Below are 12,315 nucleotides of genomic sequence, written 5' to 3' on the forward strand. Positions count from 1 at the left end.
GTAACAATTGGAATAAGCACTCCTACTCCCAGACAGGATCAAGGAAGTATATCCATTGTACATTTCCTGAGAAAGTATATCCCTCCCATTGTACGCTCCCTGAGAGTATAGGAAGACGGGGGAAGAGTAAAAAACTTGACTGAAACTAGGTCAGAAGCTCAGGCAGTGTTGGGGCCAGCTGCCATTCATACTTCAGCTGTCAACATGAGCTGCAGTTACACCTTCAGCTGAAGTATAAATATAGCCAAGAGCTCAGAGGATAAAGTAACTTGCATGTATTTTCATGTTTTAGCATTTTTATCCTCAGGAAAGAATAAACCAGCAAGCAGCTTTACCTCTGTACCTACCATGCATACCCTAGGGAATCCTGCTGTAGTCAGAAGTCTTCTGTCCAAACAGAAATTGTTTAGGAAGAGAGAAATAAGGGAGTTTGAGCCACAGTGGAACAGTCCATTTTCTAGGACATTTGTGCCTGAAGCCCAGGACTGCATTACTTGGCAGTGTGGTCAGGGGGACAAGCTGCTTGCAGCTTGGCTCTCGGGTTCAATGTTCCATACCAGCTGTTATTACTGGAACAGTCCCTTGAAGCCTGTTCTAGGGAATGGTGAGTGAATAGAGAGATTCCTGGGAACAGCAAAATTATTTGTTTGGCTCTTCCAGAAATCATTGTCCTATATAGCTATTAAAAACTGGGCTTACTTTGAGGAAGTGTTTTAAGAGGTCAAAAACATATTCAAGGTGAAAAGCCTGTTTGAGGCGGACATCCATTTTATGTTGTAATATGTTTGAAAAGAGAAATAGGTGTGTAGAAAACTCCTGTTGATTATTTGAACATGCCTAGTATGCAAAAAAAAAAAAAAAAAGGTATATTCTATCTATCCAATGCCAGTCCTGTCTTTAGGATTGAAGATTGAATACAAAAGGTTAGTTGCCTGTATTTAATGCCTGTTTGTGATCACTTAGCAGTCATCACACTCAAAAGCAAGCAGAGAAACAAATCACAGTTTAGCAGTAAAAACGGGTTCTGTTAGATGTCCTATACTGGAGTCAAGTGGTCACCTCTGGAGCTCACCAAGCCCTGATGAGATTCCTGGAATTAAGTGCAGCAGAAGTGGAAAAGGTCTAGAAAGCTCCACAGCAGACAGCAATTCTAGGTCCCTGGGTAGTAGCATGGTAGGGGGAGAAATTCCCCTTGGTTTTGTACTTACCATGTTTGAGGGGTTGGGCACTGATTGGAGAAATTAAATCAGAAGGGAAAATGATTTGACAGAGACAGGAAAGAAGCAACAAGAGACATGGATATCAGCTATAAATCTGTGGGAATGCCTGGCATGCCATATGATCTAACCTTTCAGTTTAATGACTAGCAAGAGGAGCTTGGAAACAGACGGCCTGCTTCTCAGTCTGAGCAGCACTTTTCCTCTTGAGTGTCTTTATCCTTGCAGAATCTGTTCTTGTGGTTATCTTGTCATTGCAGTGCTGGTTCACAGAGTGCATAGAGGTGATGGACAGGGCTGGAGGCAGAGATCTTTAAAAGCAAAAGCTACAACACTATTAGTGTTGTACTGCTTGTATTGCTGCTGTTTCTCATTTAACCCAACAGAGAGTGTCTGAGGACAAAAAAAATAAACTGTGTAGTCTAGTAGGCGTGGGACAGATGGGAATGTGGGTCTTCTGCTAGCTGCATTTTGTCGCAGTCATAAACAGTCACTCAGTGCTTGTTTAATGTAAGCTGGAAAAATACAGTACATTTATCAGGGATGTAAGTCTGATCGAGGAGACAAGACTTCATGAATGCTTAACACCATCTTTCACTTCACTTTAAAAATTAGGAGAGTCAGTAATCTCTAGTGAGAGGACCCTCTAACCTTGTTTGTGTGTATATATAAGCAATAGAAATCCTCAGGATCTGTTTTCTGTACTTTTGACTTCTTTCAGGTTAATGGACAGTGGAAAGGTCACAGTGCTGGAGGATGTGGAAACTTCAGAGACACCTACAAAAATAACCCCATTTATCAATTCCAGCTAGACAAGAATGGACCATTGCTAATTGAACTACGGGGGCCAAGGTTTGTAGAAAGTACTTATGCTTCAATACAATGAAGGCATTGCATGCCAAAGAGAAAGCTTTGTCAGTATCCCCTTGGGGAGGGTGGGAAGCTCATGGAAAATCCAGAAAAGGTGTTGACTCAGATTTACTACTATTTGTTTCTATCTTTACCACCAATAATGTTTTAAATCTACACATTAACTACTGAGGGAAATCCTTGACCTATAAGGAAAGCATCCTTCCTTTCTCTTTAAGTTTTGGGGTCTGAGCAGAGCTAGGGAAGAAGGTGTAAAGGATTGCTAATTAAAACTGATTATGATCATAATTCCTTTTATTTTGTAGTAGAGCTAATATGCAAGATACTAAACCCTTACAACTCTCAAACACCTCTGAAAGTGCATTTACTCTGCTACTAGCAGGACAGGAGAAGTGCTGGATGTCAATGTCCCATAAAATAGACTTATGCAGGCCAAATTCCTTTGGAACAATTAATGATTACCTCAAAATACCAGAATTCAGTACTTCTGAATAGCAACATCTGACCTGCAGTCAGCTGCTTATCTTTTGCAAAGCTGTACAGTGGGCCCTACAAAATGGCAACACTTTTCTATCTCTCCTACCCTCTTTGAGGAAACTCCTTCTCTCATGAAATGAAGATGAAGGCAGAGGCTGCATGGTTCCATGAATTAAGCAGTTCTTTGTTTGCCTTTTTCCCTGCACTTGCACATCATAGTTGGGTAGTTTGAAGGACAGGGGCAGTGGTGCCTGTCACATGCATTAACAGGAGCAGACGAAGTGTCCCAAGTTGTATTGCAACATGAGAAATTCTGCTGAGGTCACTGACACTGAGTCCTCCAGTGGCAATCTGATCACACCCCAGGATCTCTGCCATGTGGCACAGCAGTGTGTCACAAGCTTAACTACTTGAATTCTGCTTGAGTGCACAGGCAGGCTTCTGGCAGGCATTTTCCCTATAGTCTAGTTTTAAAACTGAACCGAGTTCTCTCTTCCTCCAAATACTACATTCATGTCATGGTAAATTTGACTTAACATTTTTGTCATAAATGTGGCAAAAGTTTTAGATGTCTTTCAGTTATACTGTATAATTTTTAATAACTAGCCCTCTTCAAGATAATCCTGATGACCCAAGTATCTAAAGCAAGTTTGTCATGTCACTTGCAGGCAATACAGTGTTGGCTTTGAACTTGTCACCGTCTCAACAGTGGGAGATCCTGGTTCCTATGGCTTTCAGAAAAAAAGCAGTGGTGACTACAGGTAACACTTAATGAAGTCTGTACAGAGGTTTGAAACATACTTAAGATCCCATTTCTAACAGGTAGTTTTCTTTATCATAGGTGTGGATTTTGCTACTTGGAGGTGGAGAACACATTTGCTGGAGTTTACAACATTATCCCCACCACATTCCTGCCTCAACAAGAAGGGCCTTTTTTCTTAGATTTTAACAGTACTACTCCTCTTAAGGTGTCACAGCTGCAGTGAGGAGACAGAACTGTGTAGTGTTGTTTAAGGAGATGGTTTTGATCTGTCCAGCAGCCTGAGAACAGGTGAAGAACCCTTACTACACATGCACAAAAGAAAATTACATCCTGATTTATAGCCAAAAGCATGGAATCACAGATTGCCAGTTAATTATGGCAGGGAGTTGGCTGTGGGTTTGCTGCTGTGGTCTAGGAGTGAGCACTGTTCAACAGGCTTGGGAATAGGCTAAAATGCATATATTCAAATGAACCAGCAGAACTCAATTTATTGCAGTTTTTCCACACTTTGAATCAAAGTCTACTGAGTTACAAGAAAAACTAGCATTGAAATTCTCTCCTCCCCACATACAAGGTATAGGAGCTAAAGATTCTATTCTTAAAAGTAAACATGTAAGAAAAAATATTCTTGTGTATTCTGCTTATTCAGTCTCAGGACCAAATAGCTTTTATTACACATTTGTGCTGCTATCTGTAATGTTTTCAGCACTGAACGGGTTCTCAAATCTAAATGTAAATGTACTACTGCTGAGTCAAGAGTATTCCATGTGTCATCTTATCTGGAATATGTATATAGGAATAAAGGAAAAAGAAGGTTCCAGCTTTAGCTATTTCTAAAAGCAAAGCAAGTGCTTTGCTTATGTTATGTGTACCTTGAGAGCTGTTACTTCATATCTGTATGACTTTAGCACATAATACAGCATGAGGTTCTGTGGCTTTCTTCCTGCTATCTGCCAGACCTAGGTTGATCCTGAGGAGCAGGAAAGACAGGAGATCATCCAGCAGTAGTGATCAGGCAGTGCAGCACAGCCTTCTATGAGCAGCTGTGAAAGGTTTTCATCTGAAGATCCCCTGTATGATTCACTGTATCCACTGAGGGTAGTCTCAGTTACTGGTGCAGGGAGATGGGGAACTGCCCACCATCAGCAGCTCAGCAAAGAAATGTTTTATTTTCATCACTTTTGTAAGTATGTGTCATGTAGGGAAGGATCATTTAAATCTCTCTCCCAATACACCACAGCTTCAAGGAAGGCACTTGCTGATTCAATTATACAAGACATCTTTGAAAATATACTTTTTTCCTTTTAAAATGACACCAGTGAAGGAATTGAGCACAAGGCCAGTGTCATCAATAGAAGCAGGGTCACAGTTCTTAAGAAAATAGTGGAGGTGGGATTAATGCAGAACAAGTTATTTTTTTAGAAGTTCCCCCTGTATGTGTTCTTCCTCTAGATCTGTATAAATTGTATCTGAAGTGAATTCAAGATGAGCAGCTTTTATTTAATACCAACTGCCTGACAGATCCCAAAATTGATTAAATTTTGTCATTTTTACAAAATTTACAGTATTTCACAGCTGAGGGAGAGGGTGTTTTTAAAACAGCCATGGGAATTTTGCTGCCATTCACATTGGTTTGGCAGTTTTCCAAGCAAAAAGGTAGCATTTAAATCTTGCTTTAGATTACAGGTGTCACTTAGCCACTGGGAAACTGAACATACATTCTACAATAGCACCAGAAATAGCTGTGGGCTAAAGTTATTCCCACAGAAATCTGCTGTTTAGTCCTCTCCTCTCCTTTTGTTTCATTTCCTTCATCAGACAGCTGCTTAACAAGTATCTGGCTCTGAAAGGGCAGGGATAGCTCCTGCCTTGGAAAACACATGCCTTGCTGACTGGAGTTCTCTCAGAGACCATCTGGGCTAGGGAATTCATGACAAGTTTGTCACAGAGTGACTTACCTTCTTTTGCAGGTAAGTCTCTGATGTTTAGTGCAATAAATCAACAGAAGGAACAGCATGGTTGCAAGCTGAGAAGAAAACAGATTAGGTTCTTTGTGGTTATGCTTGGCTTTTGGAGTATGTGCCAAGGACTGCTTCATCCATAAAATATGAAAATTTCATTCAACGCCCATTTTCCCTACAGATTTCTGTTAAGTTTTTAGCCGAGGCTAAACCAGAGTAGCAGGAGAGTCCTCCATCTTATCACCTCTAAAGTTGGAAGTAGTGGGGAAGTATGAACTGAGTATCTTTTTGGCAGTACAAAAGGCAGATGCCAGAAGTGCCAGCTTTCAGCAGCAATTTCTTGCACATTCTCTGCTGTTTGAGATCAAGCTGGTAGACTTGCCTACAGGAAAATCTGTTGTTGTTCTTCAGTAGTTGGTTCCTACTCGGAAGGAAGGAGTTTTCCTTTCTCTTTCCCCCTGAGCACAAGTTAGTGCCAAAGCTTATGCTGCATGAAATGAGCAGAAGGCTCAGCTTCCGTACTGTGCTGAACTTAAACTGAACTGAACTAAAAAGTAAGAAATGTACTCACTTTCCTAATGCCAGGCAAAAACATTAAGGCCAAAGGATCCTGTCCCCACCAGGATATGCCAATATTTCTTACGCATTCAGAACAGTCAGTGGATTTGGCTTATCCCCATTAGTGCATAGGACTTAATCTTACTGTCAATCTTATATATATAAAGCAAATTCTATTCAAATATTGCATCTGGATAGGCTACTAGAATGCCATCACTGTGCACTTCCCTTCAGATACAGGACAGAACACTCAGGTGAAGTATTTCAGAGGTACTACAAAATATCCATATAAATTGCAACCTAGGGATTCTGGTTATGGCAAATTTATTTTACAACGAAATTTTCTTGTCCTTTTTTCTTAAGAAAAAGCATTGATGTAAGCATTAGGATTTGCTTTAATATTTTCTGTCAAATATATACTTTTATATATTTTCCACAAGTAAGTCTAGAAAAATTATTGCAAAGTGAACTGATCCTTAGATTTTAACACAAACTCAGACCACTAAGTTAATATTTTCTTTTCCCTGTACTGTTTAGCACTTTTTGAACCATACGAGAGAGAATGTAGTTTGTTGTGTTAGGAAGACACAAGTTAGCCCTTGGTTGATCCGATCTCTCCGTTCTCAAAGATGCAGTGAGACATTGTACCATGGATGAATGGTATCAACACCTGCCCCAGACTGTGAGTCTGAGTTCAGTCCTAGTCTCCTGCTGCAAGCTTCATGTAACTATTTTGTACAGTAATTATGCATTTAACCACACAATGTCTGCAGCCTTTGAACAGCCACCTATTTAGATCTAAGTGTGTGTACATACAGTAGAGGTTTTCATTGCTTTATCTAAAAGGACATTGAAATCGTTTGATAATACCAAAGAGAAGTAGAACTCCTAGGTTAATACTGGCTTTATACATTCTCACATCAGGGCAGATGAAGCAATCATGTATACTTTGATACACCAGAGGCTTATTTTTATACCCATGAAGGCAGCTACCATCATGTTACACTTCAGAATCCACGAAGAGTTTAAGTAAAAACTAACTGGAGAAAGCTTGTTCCCTTACTTGTACTACATAGCAATGTGTGTTCATTTAAGTCTGTCATATTTATGATTATGGCTTTTATGAAGTTTAAAATAAAATGAGTTTTCCATTAATTTATTAGACACACAGTTCTGCCTGTTTGCTTGCACATTTGAAGGGTGATTTACATGCCAAGTCTGAGGCTCACCAAAGGACGAAGGCTGCACCACAATCTTTCAGCAACCCTTGCAGCAGGGTGGTAGAAAAGGGTGGGCAGAATGGTTTCCACACCCTTTCAAACTTCCAAAACAATGGTTTATGCAGTTGGGAGCTGAACCCAACCAGGACATAGGCAAGGCCACACACACACAAAGTGTGGGAAGTTTGGGTTTCCAGTCAGAACTGGCAAGATGAGAAGGAATTTGATAACGAGAGGTTAAAAAAATAAAAGGAAAAAAAAAAATCACCACCAAAGGAACCATTCAAAGAACCCAAGAAAATGTAACAGATGTTGACTGGGAGGTGTGCAAAAGTGAATTCAACCACAAAGACCTCTGCCAGTTTTTCTAAATGCAACACAGACAATAGCTTGGCTATGGAAGTGTAAATAAAACACTTAATACAATGTGCCACTCCTGTACTGCTTTTCATATTTAATACTGTCTATCCCAAATTCTTCCCAGGTAATGGTCACATCAGAAGTTGGAACCACAGATTTCCTTCCTAAGCATTTTCTGGGCCAGGGAACTGCTGGCAGTGAAAGGTTTCAGCCTTAAAGTCTTCAGAAGATGCAAATATATAAATGCCTAACACAATTACAGCTTAACAGCTATAATGTGATTAATCTATTTCACTATAAAAACAGGATTCTTTGCCTCCAATTCTGCACAGCTTTACAGCCAATTTCAGCAGCATTAGGTACAGAGGTCTTATGTAACAGAATACCTCCCTCCTCCTGCAGAATAAGGAGGTTTTGGAGAGCCTGACTGAAGTTGTGGTCTTGTGGCACAGTTCAGAATAAAAAGTGAGTCACATATGCAGGGATTTGGAAAGCTGGAAAGAGGCACCAGTTGCTCATGTACCACAATGGATTCTAACACCAGTGTGACCTCAGCCTGCAGTCTTCAGCTGGAAGTGTATATTTGTAGGCTAAACTTGCTGTGGGAGAAGATTGGTTCCTAGCACTTGAGATAAACTTCACTTGCACAGACTCAAAATGTGGAAAACAAAAATGTTTACTGTAGTGTGAAGAATTTTACATTAACTTTGAGAATAGATACACAAGCTGTGGCAGGGATGAAATACAACAGGACTGCAAAAACAGAATAGAAAATACTTTGGGCAATACTCAGATTCCCATCAAATTAACAATATAAACTGACATTTTAGAGAAAATGGTGCTTTCAGAAATGCTTAGTCACCAAAACTGAAGAGTCCTAGGATTTTTACTACCACTTATTAGCATAATTATCAGACACTACTACTGCCTAACAGCTGCTGGCAAAACATGCCCCGTGCCCTTTCTAGTTTTATTGAACACTTTGTCTAGGGCATACTAAAATCCCAAGTTCCTTTAACAGTTATAAACCCCCACACAGTACAACCTACAGAGAAGCTTAAGAACACATTGTCAATCTACACTGGCAAATCCTTTTCTTCATGCATATTTCAAGGGAAAACCCCTTATCATAATCATTCTGAAAACATCTATGACTCCCATTTTTGAGGAAAAAAAATACACTTAAAGTGCTGAAAAATAATTCTTCACTTCTCAGGGAAGCAGAAGGGCAAGGGGCCAATCAACTCTTTTTTGGTCACTGGAATCACCTGCAGAGTCCAAGCCAGACTCAGGAAGGTGTCTAGAAAGGGCCTCTCACTGCTGGGCATTACCATCCCCTTCCTGTCATCCATCTGTTTTATAGGCTTTTAGAGACATGACGCATTTTATCCTTTCTGTGAGCACCAAGGGAAAAGTGAAGGCTTTCAGACCCCACACATGCAACAGCTTTCCTGTATACAAAATATTTCTACAGTTTCAGCATAATACAGACCAATACAGATGTTTAAAGGTTATGCCACCTGTACTCAAGAGATTGGTTTTATCTAAAGAGCATTTCATTCTACAAAACCAAAGCCAAACCACTCTCTGCAAAAGTCTGGCTTGAATTTCAACCCCCGACTGGCATGAATTTACACGGGAACATTACTAGTTATTGCTTCAGCCAGGCTGCTACAAAAAAATTTACAAAGTCTGTGAAATATTAGCACAGCTTAAACATTTGATAACTCGTCCTGCCTACAAAGGATTTACTGAATAAAAACTTCAGCCCTCCACATCAATTAAACTTCTTAGTGCATTTTTAAATTCTCAGAGTAAACGCTTAAGATTTGGCATATATTATTGGCACAACGTTCTTCAAACACTTAGAAGTTCATGTATAAATATTTAGACTCCCATTATTCAGGCTGGGGCACGAGAAGGCCTCAGCCAATCTGGGCAGCTTTCCTGCCCGCACATATTCCCTCTTTGATTTTCATGCACTGAAGGGAGAGCTGCTTCATTCGGTTATCCAGAGCCAGCCCTTCCGTGGAGCTGCTCCTGGTGCTGCTCCTATTCTTGTTCACTCTGTCGCTTGTCTTGTTCTCAGCCCCTTCTGCCCTATCCCCTGCAAAGAAAGGATTAAACTGAATGTTAAACCCGGATTTCATTCTGCAAGTTAAGCTTCAAGCAGGTGCCTCTGCAGCTTCCTTTGCCAAAGCACACAGAAATTACAGGAGCAGGAGCAAGATGCTTTAACAAAACCAAGTTAGCCTTCCAAACCATGCTCATCTTGTGCACTGCATCAGCAAATTAGTGAGAACAGCCTTAAAATGGAGCAGACAAAGGCAGTGATAATCCTCTAGTCTGAATTAGTTAGCCAGGGCTGGCAGAGCCTGCAAGAAGCTCCTTCTGGCATGTAATTTTTTGTGGGGATTTTGGTTTGGTTTTCTTTCCCCTGGAAAGCTATATTTTCAAAAAGCAGGACAGTAATTTAAATAAATAAACTCAGATTTTCCTCCAAATAAATGTACCTTGAGAATCCCACTGATCACTTATTTAGTGAGAAATCTCAAACCCCTGCACTAAGACAGAACTGGGGAATGTTCCAGCCAGGAGAACAGTAATGAATACATTACAGACATCGCTGTTAACTTTGAGATACAGGCCCTTCCACAATTTTATTCCCCAAAGAAGCGGCCAGCAGCTCTGAGCATTCCCTGGCATATGCCTAGGGGAGCTGGGAAAGTTTTCCTGCTCCCTTTATGAAGGTGAAGAACACTGGCCCAGGGTGTATCCAGCTGTGCATACCTCTTTCAGCTTCACACTCAGGGGAGGAGGCCCCACTGCATTCACTCCGGGGGCCCAGGACAGGGAAGATCATCCCAAACTCAGAGAGGGAGACAGGGCTGGGCAGGTCCAGGCTTCCAGGTCGTGTCACAGGAGGAAACTGAGTGGGTACCTCACAGGGACTCGTAGGACCAGAGCTGAAGCTCGACACTGACTGAGTTTCTGAATCTTCTTCAGACACAAAGCTGCTGCCATTATCATCCTCAAACACTTCCGAAGCCACTGCAATGTTCAAAGAATATTCCAGTTAGTAATTTAGCCTCCCCTCCTGCACTTTCCCAAAGGCAGTTTTTCAGGTTCTCATCTTCCATACACAGACACAACTGCTAACCCAAGGGCTGCCCCTGCGCAAAGCCTTAGCCTGGTTCTGCCCTGGGCAGCAGCACACCTGCCAGCCAGGCCCTGCAAGGCCAGCTCTGCATTAGCTACTGCTCCTCATGCCAAGAAACTCTTGGATTTTTACTGGCCCTGCTGGCCTTGTTAATTTGTGGTCTTCAGTATACAACTTAGGTTACAGCCTAATTCCCTGTGTCTGCCTCCGCCAGTGCTACCTTGATCCCTGTGCAGCCTCCTGGTTAAGATGCTAATCAGAAATACACAGGTCCCAAGATTTCTTTTTGAAAGAGGATCACCAAACAACACCAAATTTAAAAAAAATTATTTTCCCTGCTTGTGTTTGCTCAGATCTGAATTCTAATTAAAGCAAACTTGCTCCAAACTGTCTTTCTGGATTAAGCTGCAGGGACCTTATGAACAACATGAGGAGAAAGCCACTAAAGAAGGCTCCATTTTGTGCAACACAAGGGTGTAGATTTTGCTGAAATTCAACACACTTCAGAGGCTCATTGCAGGATGGGGACCAAAGAATTCTGCACACAAGCACTCCTACTGGGATCAGAAGGTTCTTTATACACATCAGCCTCTATACCACACAAGAGTGCTGGAATCACACTGGCCTGAAGAAGTCCCAGACACAGCAAGATATCCACAGTGACCTGAGGTTATCTTCAATTCCTCCTCCTTGTGATTCCTGGCTTTGTTAGTGAGGCTCAGAACTGCCCTGGAAGAGCAGCAGGGTCAAAGCAGCAGCATTAACAAAATGGCTCAAAGAAGAAGCCTCAAAGAAGTTCTCCTGCCACCTTGGCAGCCTGGGGCTCACAGGCACCACTTGGACACAAAGGTGCCAACAGAGGTTGCTACTGCCATTTTTATGGCAGAGATGTTCAGCCTCTTTCTGCTGGACTTGCAGATTGCAGAACTGCACTTACACATTGCAAAATTGCCCCAAAAAGGCTTCAAACATAAAATGGGTAACAACACTATCCCACCGTCTCTCCAGGGCACTTCATACTCAGAGACAGCTTTTCTTGCAGTTTGGATTTTGTTGTCTTGTTTTTAATTAAGTCAAATCTAAGACTGCAGAGGGGCTTTTCTTCTCACTTGCTGCGTTTCATCAATATATGGTGAGCAGTACAGATGACTTTGTGGGGGGTGAAAGCAATAAAAGGTTTGGCAAAAAAGATGTTTCCAATTAGAGTCCTCTGCTTGGCAAGAAGCACTGACATCAGGCAGTCTACACGAGGCACAACTTAAACTGTAACTTCCTTTTCACTGTCTAAATTCACTGTAACGCACAAGAGCATCTGCAAGGGCCAAGAAACTCCTGCTGATGACGAGGTGTTTTATACAACTCCAGCAGACATAAATCAGGATATAAAACGACCTTGGTGGAAACCTTCCCGCACATTACAATGAGAATTTAATCCAGGCTGCTAGTCCTGCCCTGTCATAACCCACTTCTGTGTTGGCACCAGACACAAGCTGATGTCCTTCCACTCTTGCCAGACTGTGCAGTTCAAAGAGAGGGATGAGCCCACACTGCTGGTCCTTGCCTGCAGCCTCAGGAGCAGCCAGGGGAGCCAGCAACTAATACTAATTAACATTAGCTTTTCTGGCTCTTTCTGCCTCTATATCCTAAGTCCCTGAACTCCTTCTGCACAAAATACTCTAAAACTCAGTTATACCTAAAGCTTTCAGGAGGCCTTCCGTATGAGGAGGGG

General features: G+C 41.6%; 2 protein-coding genes across 7 annotated transcripts in view; one reads left to right on the top strand and one right to left on the bottom strand.

The window, feature by feature from the left end:
• Positions 1-7,012, top strand: part of CAPN7 (calpain 7) — a 31,944-nt gene extending 24,932 nt beyond the window's left edge. For all 4 annotated transcript variants that reach the window (XM_021543359.2, XM_077786901.1, XM_021543360.2 and 1 more), the window contains 3 exons: positions 1,939-2,069; positions 3,233-3,325; positions 3,406-7,012. In XM_021543359.2, coding sequence (XP_021399034.1) covers positions 1,939-2,069; positions 3,233-3,325; positions 3,406-3,550 — 369 coding nt within the window. In that variant the 3' untranslated portion in view covers positions 3,551-7,012. The remainder of the gene's footprint in view (positions 1-1,938; positions 2,070-3,232; positions 3,326-3,405) is intronic.
• The window catches only part of SH3BP5 (SH3 domain binding protein 5), a 77,752-nt gene that overhangs the window by 18,377 nt on the left and 47,060 nt on the right, over positions 1-12,315 (bottom strand). Inside the window, exons 8-9 of one of the 3 annotated variants that reach the window (XM_021543364.3) lie at positions 10,217-10,477; positions 5,286-5,353 (exon numbers count right to left, since the gene is read on the bottom strand). In XM_021543364.3, the coding sequence (XP_021399039.1) occupies positions 5,313-5,353; positions 10,217-10,477 (302 nt within the window). In that variant the 3' untranslated portion in view covers positions 5,286-5,312. Of the gene's footprint in view, positions 1-4,806; positions 5,354-8,084; positions 9,534-10,216; positions 10,478-12,315 lie in introns of those variants that run through there. The other 2 variants (XM_077786910.1, XM_021543363.2) reach the window with 2 other exon arrangements.

Source organism: Lonchura striata, chromosome 1 (genome assembly GCF_046129695.1).
Source record: "Lonchura striata isolate bLonStr1 chromosome 1, bLonStr1.mat, whole genome shotgun sequence".
NCBI classification, from domain to species: domain Eukaryota; kingdom Metazoa; phylum Chordata; class Aves; order Passeriformes; family Estrildidae; genus Lonchura; species Lonchura striata.